Below are 18096 nucleotides of genomic sequence, written 5' to 3'. Positions count from 1 at the left end.
ATGTTGTAACCAGTGTATAAATTGTCAAATATGTGCCAGTATGAAAACTTTTATCACAGAGTTTTTCATCTGAAATTGCTGCTGGAAAGTTAATGACCCCATCAGTTTCCTTTTTTTAAACTTCAGTATGCAAATAATATCAACCAGAACTTCATACGTACACAAATAACGCTTGCAAAATGTAACAAGTAACTAACTTAACTAAAGTAAAATTGAAGACTTTGCTAAACAAACTGTGTAAGATATGAAAGTGAAGCGTCACAAGAAACAATTTAGATAATTGGTATATAAAATAAGAGAAAACAAATATGTATTTTTTCTCTTTTTTCCTCATTTTTTGTATAATAAATGTCTCTCGATGGGATTTTAATGAATGTTTATGTGATACAATATTTAAATGAAACAAAAAGAGGAATATCAAACAAAAACAGTTAATAACCTGGTGCTTTAAATCTGCCTCATATCAAAGGCTCCTTACTAAAACTCTTCAACTTTAGTTATCTGCTTTAGACCTGATAAGACACCAGATACCATCTTTCAGTCTGCTGAGTCATCAGTTAGATCAGTGAGTCATTAGAATACAATCAGCGTCTGCGATTGTGAGAAAATATTTGAGAATCCATCTCAAGAGTCTGTACACTTTGGTATTTGAGCTGATAGTTCGTATTTATTGTGCTCCCATTTGAAAGGTTTGAGGCAACTTTCAGCAATGTGTGTGAAAATGACGTCAATGTTTCTGCCTACCCAGTCTTGGACTTATTTGTTCTCGCTTTTCTTTTCACAGAGACACACCTTAACTAGTTTCCATTGGATTCCAGCCCTTGCACGTTGGGTGTTTTTGTTGCCCAATGGATTGTACATTTACTTATTTATGTTATAGTTTGTAAGCAAGCCCTTTATTAAGGCTGATAACACGAGTACAAAAAAACAAGGGAAAGTGAACAGGCACAAAAACTAAACTGAAACCTAAACTGGATAAAACTAACCTATGACAACTGTGACAAAAGATATGAACATGATTCAGGGCAGGAGCACGCGAGAAGCTATAAGGAAAAAACATGAACATGAGCATGACCTGGGACTTATAAATCAGGAATTATAGAAGAAACAAAAAGCTAGAAAGAAACTCAACTAAATCCTCACTAATAATAACAAAAACTTCACATATTCCCAATATAATAAGAAATGAAAATAAACTGAAAATGCTGGGTCACAGACGCAGCCCCTGACAGGTACTTTTTACACACGTATTGCATTTCAGAGAAATATGCATTGTATTTTTTTTTTTTTACTTGACAAATTGTAATTAAATAATACAACAGATAAAGTATTTCTAAACTACGATATAATCATTCTGAGCACTTCTTCAACAATGAAAAATATGTGATATTTAAAAATAAAAGAGTGAAGGGTAGAGCGCCTCTTTAAAGCAATGTCATACATTTTTGTCACTTAAATAATCTTTTTATTCTTTTTAATAATTCTAATAGCCACAGCCAAAAGACTATACATTACACCTTCCTCCACACTGCTCGCTGCCTTTTGATTGGCCAGTTTGATTGTTTCAACAGCACGTCTTTTGAGACTTTCTAACCTGGGATCCCCCCTACCAATTATTAATGACCACCACAATCATTGCTAACATGTCTCTGACCACTGAGAAGTCGCACGAAACAGCTGACCTCTCTCGACTGCAAACTTGATGACTCATCCTTAAACATATCCCATTATCACCAAGGTAACAGGTATATTCCTTAGCAACAAGAACACAGTCCTCTACTTTCAAAACGATAAGGCGTGGGTTTGAGACCGCAGGTGTCCTTCAGCTCTGCTTATGCATTCCATTGGTGGCATCTCTACCTCTGATTGATTCATTGTTCATCTTTCACTCTCTCCTTCTCAGCCCGTGTTGGCAAGACCGCTGACTCATTCTCTCCTCTCCTCCGGAGGATCTGTCTGAGTGCAGAACTTAGATCTCACCGCTATTTTCAGGATGAGTCCTGACGTCACTGGCTGCACTTCCCCCACATCACAATCTCTGGCTCTAGCACGTTATAACTTTGCAGGATCTTGTTTCGTACCACCAGCCGTGCAGTATTATTAAGGTGCCTTCTGTGCATGTGGCTTCTGCCCAAACTATGCAACTTCTTCAGGAGGAGCTAACATGACGAATCAACAAGACAAAGAACAGACACAAAGCAGCCCATCAGCTCGCAAGCATTTTAAAAAAGCACCAAGCAGATTTACAGTAATGCTCCTGGTGCTGCTTTTTTTTTTTTTTTTTTTTTTTTAATTCTGTGCGCTTCTTGTGAAAATCTGGCCTATTTTATATTTATGCCACTTAAGATTTGTATCACCAACTATTATTCCCAGAGCTTTTATGAAACTTAAAATTTCTTCACATGGATCAGTAAAAGTAGCTTCGTAAAGATGTCAGCACTGACACAATTTGAAAAACATACAATATCTTAAAGAATCTATGTGCTTTCCATTAACTAAAAAAAGACAGACACACTGCTACGTGCTCTCTTTCTGTCATTCTGGGCAAAAGCATCAGCTAAGTGGCCATCACTTGAGATGTAAGCCATAATTTGGTAACATCTCCTCTAATGGGTTTGCTATTTTGTGCTCTTCTGTCCATATTTAATCAAAACACCACAGCTGCCTATGAATAAACACTGAACCCCTGTGCCACAGAGTTCAAGTCCCATCAATTTATACTCACTAAACTAGCTGCTGGTAAAATTCCCCAGAGGGAGGTGATGGATACACTACCACACACATTACATCCGCTCTATGCTAGAGCACATACATGAAGTAGAGCGTGCACACACAGTATACACACAGGCACAAATGCAGACCCACACAAAGATGAAAGGCAACAAAATCCAGCAAACAGAATCGATGCAAATGCCGTACGGTGCACATATGCAGTGATGTTTGGTCACCAGAACACATTTGCAGCATTCAGTGTCTGTGGCTGCATGGAAAATTCTTTGACTTGGAATAAAATTTGCATTGAAAACAGAAACACTGCTATGTGGCTGGAGAGTTGACATACACATACGTGTTCACACAGACGGCAGAGTGACACAGCTTTACTGCTATTTCCCAAACACAACGATCAAAACGTTCACCTCCCTAAAAACATAAATTTCATTAACATTTTGTCTTTTTGTGCATCAGATGTATATTTTCTGCAACATTTTATTTGAACAGAAAACTATTAGTCTGCTGCTCAGTTCAAAAACATCCAGCCACATGTTTTGCACACAGAGCTTCTGGGTATCTGCTGTAGCTTCAATTCAGCAGCACATGCTGAACGCTCTCTATAGCGCATTTACTTACTCTGCGTTCTGTATTAAACATTCCAGTGACGACAGCCAGCCACAAAGCCCCTTATTGTGGAGGTAACATCCGCCCCCAGCAAGTGATAGCATCAAAAGAAAGAAGAAGCTATGTGCATGTATGTAAAACACTACTACAGCACTGTAGGCACAGAGCACAGGCACAGAGGCAGCGTGTGTGGGTTGCGTCACCAACCAGACTAACATATTAGCTGGCTGATGCTACTGACAGATGACACATATGTTGGTATTGGAGAATAGGTTGTTCATCATGAGACATGATTTTTTTTTAAAACCCTAATAGAATATATAATAGAAAAAAAGGCCTGCGGTAAATTTGCCCAACAGATCAGCTTGAACTCTACTATTCCCAGTAAGAACCACAGCTGGTTTACACGTCTCTACAATTACAAACCTTTTAGGCATAGCAAGTTTGACAATATTAGCAAAGATGAAAGGGCTCCATCAGCCAAAAGAAGCAGATCATTATTAATGTCAAGCTGCTGCTACATAGGATGAATTTGCTCCTTTTTCTCTCTGAAAAGTCAGAGTGTCAAAGATAAAAAAGACATCTTTTTGGGTTTAATACCCTACAGCTTTTTCCCCAAAAATATAAATTAATGAATTAATAATGACTTAAAAAGATATTTACTGTCCCTCCACAGCCTACGTATCACTCACATGGAGCTTTACTCGTTAAAAATTGCCCCATCTTCAATTAGGTAACAGTACACAAGGCACAAGAGGTAATATGTTCCCATTTTATGGTTCGATGTGGTTAGACGGTTTTCTTGGTCTCGAATTCCTCATATTATTTTAAATCATATCTCATCCATAAAGAACAAAAATCACAGCTTCTTAATTATTATACAATAGCACACTGGAAAAGCAGAGGTGTGATAAGATTCACATATGAATGTCAAAAGGATGTCTCATAAATAGCAGTGATCACCTCGCTCTCTCTGGTATGACATATCCAAGCCTGCTTGCAGTTCCCCACTAATGAAATGACAGTTCAAATCAGCCTAATGAATGCAAAGACAAACACGACTGCACTAAATGAAAACCACAAACAAAGCTGAGCTGGGGAAAAACGCTGCAAACTTCCACGTTTTGTAAGAGATATTAATTTTTTAAGTATTTCTATATCACTCTGGAAAGAAACCCACTGCAGAAAATGTTTATTTAATGTGCAACAAAATCAAAGCACACCTCAAAGGCTTTATGGACTCAATTTGTTGTCCTAAATACACTGATCTGGCACAAAGAAAGAGAGACTTGATATTTTATCAAGCACGAAAAGCCAACCAAATCCTTATATTTGAGTTATTAAGTTATTAGTAATTTATTAGATTAGTAGATTAAGATTATGGCAACTGTTACAGCTATTTTAAAAAAAAGAATTTAAATATTTTTAACCAATCCTACTGTTCTGGCTTTATAAATGTGTAGATGCAAATCCTGACAGTCGCACATGAATGATTTGGTCTCTCTGCACTGAATTTTTGTCTTATTGTTATTCTGGGACCAAAGCAAAGCTTCTGATCTCTCCTTGTCAGTCATCTTCCCATTTCTGTGTGTGAAAAAAACACTCACTCAACACGGAGCCCGTGCAAAGATACAAACCATTATTTAGCCAAATAATTCTGTCAATCCAGCTGGCCTTTATCACTTCCTATTACTCATTCTTTTCCACTTTACATGTTTTGTTGTTGTTTTTTTAAATAAAATATTAAATAAAAGACCTTAATCTGGAAACTTAGCCATACAAACTAAACCCCAGAATTTAGCCCATTAGTTCTGTCAATCTAGCATCCATTAGACACATTTTTATTCCCCTTCTACCTGTCTCGGAGGGCTCTGTGGCGCAGCCGGAGTGCACAAAGAGCCAGACTCCATCTCTTCTTAGTGGCAGGACATGAGCTAAACTCCATAGGACAAGTTTGAGAGATGGACGAATGGCTGAACAGAGAAAACAGCTCCAGCCTTCAGCTGCAGACTCACAGAACAGCAGTAGATGGACAAGACGAACCAAGCCTTGAATTCCAGCACAAGTCACATGGGGTTGTGACACCCACCTGCTAAGATGCCATCTCAGTGCTCATCTGGTTAGGGAGTATGTGAGCACATAGCCACTGAAGCAAAAACATACCATAACACAGACTAGAGCTACATCTATTATGTACAGCTGTATTTTCAGATCATGTAACACAGATATCACAAATGCAACACTGATGACCGATTACCATATCTTCATCCTCTATTACATTATTTTACATTACTATTACATTACTATTACAAACAAATGAAAATACACTGTAATATCAATTAAGATACTAAATAGTAATAGTAATTACATAGTAATAACATGAGTTGAACGTCTGTCTATTAGTATACCAGTGTATCTGGTGACAATGGTTTCCTAACCCAACCCTGCTTTCACTTTTTAATTAAAAATAATGATCCATGTGGGCTGCCCCTTGGCCAGATTGGCTATCCATATAAACAAACTAAATTTAGAATTGATTACACAACTAAAATAAGCAGTTTAATATGTACAGATATGCAGTTATCACATGACTGAGATAACAGGAGGTTTCTAAAAAAAAACCCAAAAAGTAAAGAAAACACTGATTATTATCAGGTTATTGGTTTAGTAATTTTCTTCTTATATAAAACAGAGTATTACCTTGTTATTATGGGGAGTGTTGCATTTACTTTCCAGATAACTAGAGAGAATATTCATAACAACTACATGCCAAGTTTGCCACACCTGCTTCTAGCAGAGTGTGCCAGCACCAACAGGACGACACAAAACCTACAGGACTGGATTACAAGACCTGGATCTATTCTGGATCTGACATCCACTCAGAATAAAATCCAGTTCATTAAGTTTTCTTTGCAGCTTTCAGTTAAAGGTGGGGCAGGTAGTTTCCACAAGACGCTATGCAGTCCTGTGAAAAAGTAACCCAATGATTCAGTAGCTCATGGAGCTAATTACAGCCAAACTAACCTGATGTGTCTTCTGTATGACTTTATCAGTCTCTCACTTCATTGTGGAGGAATTTTGTTCTGCTCTACAATGTTGCTTCAGTTCATTGAGCTTTGCAGACGTTTGTTTATGTTCACAATTTGAGAAGTAGCTCATCTGTTGAATGGCACCAGACGGAGTACCCGTCCCTCCCCACAATGACCCTCGGCCTCCAGGATCCTGTCACTGGTTCACCACTAATCCTTCCGTGGACCACATTTAATAGATACGGACCGCTGCAGACCGGAACACCCCACAAGAGCTGCAGTTTTGGAGATGCTCTGACCCAGCCATCACAATATACCCCTTCTCAAACTCCCTCAAATCCTTACACTTGCCCTTTTTTCCTGCTTCTAACACGTCAACTTTGAGGACAAAATGTTCACTTGCTCCCTAACATATCCCACCCACTAACACGTGCCACAATGAAAAGATAATCAATGTTATTCACTTCGCCCGTCAGCGGTCGTAATGTCACGGCTGATCGGCGTAACTTGCAGCAACACACAAAAACTCAATAAAAATATCACAAAGATCTTTTCACTGCTGAAAGGTCAGCTATTAACCTTTTTTTTATATCAATACAATATTATGCACATCTGAGTCCAATTATGATAACTTGATTGCATCCTCTCTGTTCAAGTTGAGCATTATCTACACATAAAACAATTAGTTCATGTGTTTATTTTACAGGCGGAGGACATCTTGTGAACTTTCCAGGCTCCACTTGTGCAAGTCACATTCAAATTTATTTATTGTGATTTTATGGGTGAGCTTGATACTGTTGGATTAGATGAAAGTACTAAAGTCAAACCCCAGCCCTACTGCAAGTGGTGGTGATACTTGTTGTATCAGTACAGTATCACTGATATGAAATGCAGGATTATATGGAATCTTTGGTACATGGTTCAGAGCTGAATAACACCCCCCAACTCGGTGCTGATGCAGGAAAAAAATAAAAAAATTCAAACAAGTGCTGCAGGTCAGGAAGACACAACAGCTGAACAGTGTTCTCAGACACAACAGATGAATATTGTTCACAGTTATGCAGCCGACGCGTGACTCAATCCCACAGGGCAGCGTTGAGGACTGGGTGAACTGAGTGAATACAGGTTTGTGTGTTTGTGTGACTCTATCAGGGGACCAAAAAGAAAAAAGAAAAAAAAAGTGGTACCTTCAAAAGCAAGCCCGCTATCTTTTCACACGCATGCATATGGTAAGCCACACAAACAAACACGCAGAGCACAAACAGGCTATTATCATTCCACTGCTTCAGCGCTGCAGCATCAGCGGAGATTAGTCCTCTGGTGACCTAGCATTACCCAGCACACTGCGCAAGTCTGCAGAGAGCCATCTATCTTCTCCCTCCATCTCTCCTCGCCTCTCATCCTCCCCTCCCCCCCTTCCCCAATCATCTTTATCTATCCGTGCCCCTCTCTCCTGAGGATTCTGCCGTCCTGTTTTTTTGCTCTCTGTCTCTATCCTGGTCTCTTTCTTCAGAGTTCTCACTCTGGCTTTATCATCTTTATAATTCCTCTGCGGGATCATCTCTCTCCCAGGGCTATCGTCGTACCATGTCTCTCCGCTCGCCAACCCCCCAAACCCTCCAAGAATCTCAAACTTTTCCCTACTCTCTCCTCCACCCCACCCCCCCCCCCCCCTCTCATTCTTCCTCCATTTCACCCATTTCTGCTGAGTATAACTTACAGTGTCGTAGCAGTAAAATCGACTCCAGCAAGACTAATATGCTGATGGCAGATAGCTGTGAACTAATGAGAGGGAAAGGCCCTGTAGCTGCATGCTAACTATCTGCACTGCAGCTTGAGACGTTTTACAGTAAGATAGGGGATGTAAAGAAAAATGTTCTCCCTCGTCTTTTACTGTTTCTCCTTCAGCAGGGACCTGTATCGTTATGGAACTACAGTGAATCAGCATTGTTAGTGCTGCTCGTTAGAATTAAAGGAGAGCAGGTTGCAGTAAACAATATATTGGCATTTCATAAATATCATTTTGCAATTACAGGAAAGACCAAAGCAATATTTATTTTCTCTCCCAATTAAAAAAAGCGTGTAGTTAAAGAAAAAAAGCAGATCAAAATGTATAAGTAGCATTTTATTGCAACTGTATCTGTTAGTTACAGTTTCAAGTTTGCAGGAAAGAAACAGTCAACCTGACAGTTATGAAATATATAATAAGTGATGCACAACATCAGGTTCCAGCAGGAAAACAAAAAAAAAGACCAGAATCAACTTAACAGATGGCAGAGGGAGGTATAGAGCAAAAAGGTGAGGAATAGAAAGGACGAGAGATTGAATAGGAGAAGGGCAAGAATGAGGCTTGGAAAAAATAGAAAGTGGAAAGAGTGGGTGATTTGAAAGGACCAATTAAAGGTCTGCAGGGAAGACTGGAATGTTGTGTGTGTAAACATACTGAGTCAACAGGGACTAGGGACTGGACACTGACACACACACACACACACACACACACACACACACACACACACACACACACACACACACACACAAGAGCAAAAGGAAGTCAAGCCAGTTAAAATGCATTTCTGCTGGTTGTCATGTGGATTTAAGGGAAAACGGTCCCACTTTCTTTAAAGCAGAACAAAAACAGTTTCGGTGGTAATTTTTTTTTGAGCAATTTGCCAAAACTAGTGGAAAAAGAAAATGTGCTTTTGTTAGAAGTGAAGATAAACAAACGCGGAAGCCTTTGTGCTTGGGAAAAGCGTGAGCTCATAAAAGCTTTTCCAGAAGTGTAGGTGTGTGTTTTCAGGGTAAACATGTATTTATTTTGCTTACATTTCCATATACAAGGCGTTAATTAATAATCAATAAGTAATTTAAGTTTCATCCCAGAGCACTGACAGCATCATCCTATCATGCATCTACTGGTGCCGCTACATGACCTTTGAACCTACACTGTAAATCCTACTGAGGATCTCTCACCGGATCAGATGCCCAAGTCCAGATCACATGACCACTGGTGATCGACTTACTACTTGTGAGGTATCTTATTCCTTTCTGCTGCATGTTTGACTCAGTGATTCCTATTGCTGATTAACCACATAGGACTTCAGTACACGAGGTGGAAATTCCCAGAGTTATTCTGCAGTGCAGAGCTTTGACTATGCAGTCAGGTTAGACTAGTTTGCAAGGGCTGAAAACTTCATGGTAGTTTCTGTGGGTGTGCATGTAGCAGACACTTTTATTTACATTTGCAATATCACCAAAAGCCCTCAGAGGGACAGGAGAGATTGTATGCATGAGATTCCTCCTCCTCCTCTTCCATCTGTCTCACACTGAAGGCAGGAAAAAGAAAAAATAAAGAGGTGGAAAGAGAGAAAGTAAAATGTAATCTTATGTTTCTTTTCAGCCATGAGCGAGGGGCAGGTGGTAATGGAGGGCAGACGGGCAGGGCAGGGGGCTAGTTTACGAGCTAGCTCCCTGACACGCTTCATTAGCTATTGTCATGTTGCGCCACTGGTATGCCTGCACGTGTGCTCGCGCGCCCCGTTTCTGGGTCGGACTAAAGAAGATGGTGGAGGCCATGTAGGCCAGCCAAAGCTGCATACTCTGCGAGAATGCGATAGCTGCTGAATGTGATGCCTGTCTGCTGCATGGGCCCGGCTTCCTGACCGGTTGGACGCATTCCAGCGCTGCATCCTCGGCAGCTCTTTCTGACCTATTCTTCTAACTCAGGCAGTCTGAAGGAAAGCAGGAAAGAGGCTGCTCAGACCATCTGGTTGTAACTAGCATAACCAGTAAGCTGTGTTTCAACCTGTGACAAGCAGATATAAAGATATACTTGCATTGTGTGGATGCCCACTAATGAAAAACCAGCTACACAATCGCATTCTAATTGGGTGTAGCCTAAGAAGCACATCATGCTTTTGAAGCAGGTATGTGGCATTTACAACAACACAACTGAGTGTTGTTGTAATCGCACCAAGAGTTTAACGTTTCAGTAGCTGGTCCTCTCAACAGCTACGAAAATTACACGAACCTCAAGCCAGCCTTTGAAAGCCTTTAAACTCTTGACCTTTGGCTGTTTATTTATTCGACTTGTGTTTAATCCCAAGAAAGTCTTCTAAGGATGTAAGCCCTTAACCCAGCAGCATCCGTTATTATGACCTAAAATGACGTGCCGTCACCCTTCACAAAGTTGCTTTAAGCTGCTCACACGCAATAAGGACGTCAAAACACTTAAATATCCTCAAACGGGCACACATATGCACACAAAGACACACACACTTCTCGTCCTCCATCCATCTCCACTATGCCTCAAGTGCTAAGTTACACAACAGGGATCGTCTTCCTAGTGCAGCGTCTCCAGGAGAAATTTGTCACTGCACTGCTTCTTGCTCTTTTCAGGCCAGACGAGTCCATCCGTTTAGCTTAACACACATCAAATCCACTTATTGTGACAAACATATCACTGCACATCCCGAATAAAAAGCACCCCACAACAGTGTGTGCATGCATGTGTGTATGGTTTCATGGCATCTGGGGCACAGATGGTGTTATAGTCAAAGAAACTGAGCTGATTTGTCTCACAAAAAAGCTAAACATAGATTCTGAAGTTCACTTGACCTTAAAATACAATCCCCTAATAAAGTGTAAAATAAGTCAAACCTCCACACTAGTTCATGTTTCACATATGGGGTTAGAAAATAACCAATATACTAATTTCAATCATTACTGCATGTCAGCAGAGTCCAATAATCAAAGCTATTCATATTCAGAGAGAAAACTCAGAAAAGCAGCAAAACTTCACAGCTGTGAGTGTGAAATGATTGTCACTGCAGCTCCATGTAATCAATGGCTGACTGAAAACACTTGGTTTTTGCCCATCTGACAAAAAAAACCTATATTTCGCATGTGATTAAATAAAACCCTGCTTTAAAAGAAAAGTTATTAAAATATATCTTTATAACAATTCTGCTCATTTCTGTTGGGGAAAGCAAGAAAAAAATCTTTGGATGTCAATTTTCTTGTTTATATGCAGAAAAAAATCCTGACCTCTACAGAACTACAGCTCTGGTCATAGGAGATGCTTGCAGGAGTTAAAGGAGGCAGCAGTGCGTGCATGAGTGCAACTCTTTGGCGTTACCTGCCGTGGAACAAGAGACTGCTGCATTATTCTTGATTACAGAGAGACTGCTGTGACCCAAACAATGGAGGTAGGAAAATAAAAACTGGACAGAGTAATGAAAGCTGTGATACTGTACATTTAGAGGACCCAAGGTCAGGAAGCAGAATTTATTTGTTTAGATGCTATAAATATGACGGTTTACACGCACATATTCACTTTTATCACCAGCCTATCGTATGTGTGTGTGTGTATCTGATGCCATTTATCAATTTAGTTTGTGAGACCAGTATAAAGCCACTCTCCTCTGTGCCCAACTGCCCATGTAATACTGCCTGATATTGTTACTGCCCATTTACTTTAGCCCATCTACGTGCCGACTGCGCCATATGTTTTAAGTGTGCCAGTCTGGGACCTGGCACCAAGTTGTGTGGATGGCAGTGGCTTTGCCTGATCGTACTTGGCACGGCATCACTAGCTACCTGAGTCATCCAGTCTGCCTGCTCCTGCCCCCCAGCAACCGTCAAATCGAGCTCTTTCCGCTCTTTTCTGCACAGTCAAAATGGGAATGCGGGCTTCTCCCGGTTAGATCTGAATGGATATGGGTTCTCATGCATTCAGTTAAAAAAGGAAACGAAAAAAAAGCTTTTGCAAAGGTTCTCTTTTAGTTTGACTGCTTGGAAACTACCAATAAACTGAGCTTTTGCTCCCAAACATTTCTCTCATCTTTACTTCCAGAACTACGCAATCAAGACTGGCTTTAAAAACCGGGATTACCTCAGTAGCCCTAAACAAACAAAAAGCACTGTGTTCACTTTGATCCTGTGGGGTGACTAATTAGGTACGAATAGGTACAAATTATTAAAGAGGGCACAATCTTGACTGAACGAGGGTGAGATAAGGAATGCTTAGCCCTGATGCATGTAGCTGTCATTCAGCGTAGTGTATCCTGTCCTGGCAATTAGAAAAATGTACGGTGTGCGAGTTTCTGTGTATTCAATTAGCCAAGGTGTACCATGTCACTGATAATGCCTGGTGACCTTGCTATTAACACTCATCATTACTGAGTGTTTGGTGATTTGGTATGTATATTTACAATGAATGTGCAGTTTATCAAATTATGATTAAGCTGCCTGGGTGTGAGTGTGTTTTGCAAAGAGGTTGTGTTGTGTCCGAAGGAGCAATCGATCGGGAATATTATGCACTAAGGTGCGTCATGTGGTTATCTGTTGTCTCGCACTGCTGCTGAGATGCATTGCTGCTGCTGCTGCTGCTGCTGCTGGCCGTGCTGATGTTGACGTGTGTTGACACTCTTGCTGTGTAAGCTCTGAGCTCAAGCACCACAAAGAGACTGCGTGTGTTCGTATGTGCATGTATTGTTGTCACTGTTCTTATAGGAAATGTTACGGCCTCGGAAGGCAGCGTGAGCTCATGCATCTGTCTAGAACAGTGTGTGTGTGAGCGAGATGTGTTATGTACTGTACATGCTCATATGTGCATGTTGAAATGTTACAGAACCATGCAACAATAAACCGTTGTGTTTTTCGCCCTGCTACAGTAACTGCTGTGTGACCCAGACAATAGAAGGAACCAAGGCTGAAGGAACGGAGACAGAAACAGAAAGAGAAACAGACAAAACATGGAGGTGCTGAGGGGGATGGTGGTGGTGGAAGAGGCTCGTGGGAAGAAACAAAACGACATGCAAACTAACATATCGAGGCAAAATGAGAACAGTAATGAGAGAGGGAAGGAGGAAGATGAGGTGTTACCTTTCAGGGGACGAGGATTTCTCCGAGTTCACGGACATGAGCGGTGCCTGTTAGCCGCTCTCTGGCCGAGGGACCACAGGAGACGGCGAAATGGAACAGAAAGCTCCTTTTTCCCCCACACCTCTTGTTTTTTTGCTCTTCTCTATCACCCCCGGTTGTGTGTCTGAGTAAAGGAGAGGGTTACTGCCTCCCCTCCTTCTCCTCCTTCACGTCTTTTTCCTCCTCCTCCTCTTCCTGCTCTTCCTTCCTCTCTGTCTTATGTCCTCTCCCTCTAAAGAGAAGAAAGGATGGGGGACGAGGCTCCACAGAGGGAGATAAAAGAGCAGCTACTGTGCAGTGCACAGTCTGTGTGTGTCTGCCTATGTCCCTGTGTGTGTGTGTGTGTGCGAGTTGATAGAGAGAGCAGCAATGTCAGTCAGGCGCCCCTCCTCATGTCTGAGCCTCCTTCCTCCCTCCCTTTCCTTCCTTCCTTCTCCTCCTTCACCTTGCCTCTCTCTCTCTCACTTTCCCTCCTTTAACTGAAGTGCCTTTTTTCTTGTCTCCCTCTTTTCTTTGTTTCCTTCCTCTCTGGTGTCGCTGGTTGAACCGGGTGATGAAATCTATTCACAGGCTCTCGATCCACAGCGTGTCTGTCTCTGTCGATGCATTTCACCCTTTCCTCTCTGTCTAGCTGGCTCTGTCAGGCCTTCTGCAGCTCTGCACAACAACAGAGCCCAGAGCAAGGCGGAGCATTCCACTTTCTGCGCAGGCAGAGGGGGAGTTGGCTTGTCACACCGACAGAAAAATGAATGCACTTCTCCTTGAGGCATACCCTCCTCCCCCGTTTTCCTCTATTACATAGTCCAGCCCCTCTCTCTATCGCTCTCACAGTCTTCCTCTGTCTCTCTCTCTTTCTCTCTCAATTGCCTTATTACAACATCCTGTATCTCAGGGCAACACAGCACAGATCTGCCCCCCCCCCTCACACACACGCACACACACACACAAAATCTGGCATCTTTTCTCAATTTCTCTAAACTTAATTTCCACCTCTGTTTTTTTCTTGCTCGTAAACGTGCGTCTCGTACTTTTCTGCCCTCTTTGTGCCATCTCTTGGGGCAGATGGGTCTGCTTCTACATGAGTGAACAGCTCACAGAGAGGTAGCCAGAGGGTGCGCCATGATGGGGGGTCTGTGTCTTTCTCCCAATCTGACCTCAATATTGCTGTGTGGGTGTGTGGAGATATGCGTGCACGAGTGTATGCAGGCTTGAAGGGACATTCTGGGGCTTATTTGGCTGATTAGTCATTAATCATAAAACTGCTTGCAGTTTACACTGTCTGTATGAAACGACACTGACTTGTTTGGGCTTATATCCATAAAGTGTTTCAAATGAAGAGAGATTCTGATGGATTATTCAGCTGCGATGTGTTGTTCTTAACACGGTTGCACACCTTTAATATCTCAGTGTTTTTTAGGTCATCGCAGGGAATGTTGCAAATTAGTAAGCATGGCTGCTTTGACGTTATAGAATGTAATTAACTCTGCACCAGCCTGATGTCATAACTTCTTTTGTATGGCAATTCCATCAGGCTACTGCACAAACACATCTAGTTATTAAATGTATGGCTCTATGGGTAGCAGCTGGTTGGAAGTCACCAGTTTACATTAACCAAGCTACAATTATCGGATAGATGGCCATAAAATTATCTATATTCATGGTTCCCACAGGACGAATTGCACTGAAAACTGACAGCTGATTTCTCTGAACTTCAGTATGTACCCTCAGCCCCGGCTGAAAATGAACTGGAATCACTTTGGTCATCACTTTGTTTTTAGACACTAACAGGGGTGATTTTACCGAAAGCTTAATTTGGAGTGAACAAAACGAAACATCTACTAAATGATGAATAACAACAAAACATGATCGTGCCATCACAGTACCATTCCACAAACGTCGTTACAACCAAACGATCTAGTCCTAAGAGCAGATAACAGTGACTGATTTTATAGATGCTGCAGTAAATGTGTTTTCTTAGTAAGCGGTTGAAACATCTGAGAGCCATCAGATGTATGAGAAAAAGAGGCAGAAAGAAAAACAGGAACACAATGATCCTCTTTCTCTCCCATCTCCATACAGTTCCACTTTCCCACATAAAAGGACTACATTAGGCACACATGTCTCAGAGCCAAACTATTGTCCTCATTCTCTGTGGATGTGGGCCAATGGGGGGTAAAGAACACTCTCAGACTCAGCGCATCCAGACAGCAGGAAGAATATTGAGCCGATATGAGAGAGCGCACTCAACTTTTTATTCATTTCTTTTCAATAACCATTTTTATTTTTGTTTTTATGGTCACAGGAGGTGGGGGAGGGTAGCCGATGCCCACAGCAGAACAACGGTGTAAGAGTACGACAAATAGGTTTACATACAGTGCACATATTTACCCACTCTGCCCACTATTGTTGGGTTATGCAAAGGAATGACTGTGAGAGGAAACCAAAGCAAAAGATTTAAGCAGAGATCACAATATCAGAGCGAATGAAAGGGTAATCATATCCAACTATTGTACGGCTAAAATATTTATTAATGCCAACAAATATTGGCTCATGTCACAGTCAATCTGGAAAATCTTACAGGCAAAAACTTTAAAGTATAAGCAAAGGCTCAGCTTCAATGTGTAGATTTGAAGATGAATACAAGGTGAGAATTTTTCAGTTTTCCCATAATTCTTATTATAGACCTGATTGTAAAGCTTTGAGTATAAAATACAGCATCCTAAACGATTCTAGGTAAATGTTTAAAAAACAAAGAAAAACATTAAAAATGTAAAAAAGTTTTGTAGGTTTCAGCTTCAGTGACAATAGCAGTTGTTCTTTTCTTGTTTTTCTTTCAGGTGCAGAGCTTTGAAGTTACAGGCTGATCATACAAAACAGGCAAATTGGAGATGGCAATATAGTGAATAATGATTTGTTAGTACCTACATTTTAAATGTTATATATGAACTGTGTCATTAATCCATTTTAAGCAGGGTTTCTTTAGTGACCAGATCACACCAATCCTTTAATGACTAAGTACTAAACAGTCCCTATTTTGTATCATGTGGTTCTTTTCCTTTCATACATGTCTTTCTGAGCTGTACACATTTCCACAGTGGGTCAGACCACAGAGAAATTCATGGGTGCCATCACTTCTAAATCCTCCTAAATTTGATGGGTCCATTGGTACAATCCTGATGTCACCTCTTCATTGAAATAAGTCTTATGTAAGGCATGTATACCTTATTCAAGTAAATCACACATTAACACCTGAGTACACACACACACACACACACACACACACACACACACACACACACACAGTAGTATTTCACTCAGGGCATCAATCTGCACACTTAAAGTCTGATTCTCGTTCTATTTTCAAAAGAAGAAGGAGCAAAAGAAGAATAAGAAAGAGGGAGAGGGAGGGAGATGATGACTCTCATGAGCAGATATATTTTAGGAGCTGGTATTGAGGTTGCTGGGAGCTATCTTTAAGCGGCCTACTTCTACTCACTGCTTGGTGAATGCTGGGGAGAGAAAAGGGGTTTATATAGGCAACACGCACTCAGACGTAGACACACACTGGTCTTTTTGCAAATTGCTTCTGGACGTACAGTATGCTAAAACAGAGGAATACAGACAGAAGTCAGAGCAATCATATACACAATAAGCATATTCATACACAATGTGCACCATACATGCATGGTGGGGGTATGTGTGTGCATGCTAATGCAGGCGAGTGATATGCTGTTACTTTAACAGTGACTGTGCTTTTTGTGTCAGCAGGCTTGTTTGTGTCTGCAGAAACACCGCCCCCAAGTGGAATCACACACACAATCACACACACACAAAACAACCTGTCCATGAGTGTGACAGTATGGATGTTTAGACCAGCTTGCAAACTCTAAAGAAAACGTCCAAGTGCCAGAAACTGCAGTTTGTATAATGACCACCTGAGGCTGACTCCAAAAGAAAGCCAGTACACACATATTTAAAAAACAGTTTGATCTAAAAGAAAATGAAAAAGGCAAAATATTATTTTTCCACATATGGCAACTGAGCATAAGCTTATTCGTAGTAAAATGTATTGTGTTTTGTTGCATATCTGAAATTTTCAGAACTAAATTAAAAACTGTGTACATATAATTGATTTATTTTTATTACCAATAACACAGAACAATAACAAGCTAGTTCTACTATGAAACAGAGCTATGCAGATTACTTTGAAAATTGTGTTTGTGCAAATGAATAAAATACAAAGTAGCCAATTTTACTGAGCTGTAAAACATAGCTAGAGCTCAAAGTAGAGCTCAATAGCTTGAAAGAAACAGTAAGCCTATCCCACCTCAGTTTGGCGTCGCGACACATATTTATCCTTTCATTCTTCAATTGTATAACTTGTAGTAATGAATGACTAAATAAAGATTCAAATGTTAAACTTCCATCACCTCCATATTTGGATTCATTTGTTTTTCTTTTGTTGGAGACACAGCATAAGAGCTGCGTGTAACTCTGTAGCTGCAGTTCTGTAACCCCAGTGTTTGCTGAAAACTTAGCACTCTGTCCTCTTGCCCAAATATAGTAACTCCTGCTTCCGAAAAACTGAAACCATGGAGGCTGCAATGCTAACGCTGTGGCTTCAAGCTTTGCCCAAAGTCAATGGGTGACGTCACAATGGCTATGTGGAATTTTTTATATGCAGTCTATGGTTTGGACCAGTTGGAGCCTCCGATCCGCAGTTGTGCAGACTGCCATATGGATCAGACTCTACAATTCAAACTGCAACACGTGTCAAAAATAAATACAGGAGCATTGAGCTTCACATTTC

The 18096-nt window shown here is 40.9% G+C and overlaps 1 protein-coding gene and 1 long non-coding RNA gene across 8 annotated transcripts in view; one reads left to right on the top strand and one right to left on the bottom strand.

Annotated features, from left to right (window-relative positions):
• Nucleotides 1-18096, bottom strand: part of srpk2 (SRSF protein kinase 2) — a 76181-nt gene that overhangs the window by 39550 nt on the left and 18535 nt on the right. Inside the window, exon 1 of one of the 7 annotated variants that reach the window (XM_084933931.1) lies at nucleotides 13248-14005. The exons of the other annotated variants lie outside the window; for them this stretch is intronic. Coding sequence (XP_084790057.1) covers nucleotides 13248-13285 — 38 coding nt within the window. The 5' untranslated portion in view covers nucleotides 13286-14005. Of the gene's footprint in view, nucleotides 1-13247; nucleotides 14006-18096 lie in introns of those variants that run through there. 7 annotated transcript variants of the gene reach the window in all.
• LOC146382929 (uncharacterized) lies at nucleotides 12676-14622 on the top strand. The gene is made up of 2 exons (XR_014800700.1): nucleotides 12676-12798; nucleotides 13037-14622. It is a non-coding gene; the product is annotated as an uncharacterized LOC146382929 (long non-coding RNA).

The sequence above is a fragment of the Perissodus microlepis genome, chromosome 7 (assembly GCF_051167445.1).
Source record: "Perissodus microlepis isolate ML-2025 ecotype Zambia chromosome 7, ASM5116744v1, whole genome shotgun sequence".
Lineage (NCBI taxonomy): Eukaryota > Metazoa > Chordata > Actinopteri > Cichliformes > Cichlidae > Perissodus > Perissodus microlepis.
The sequence above is the reverse complement of the archived record's forward strand: the minus strand, read 5'-3'. Positions and strand labels throughout refer to the sequence as shown.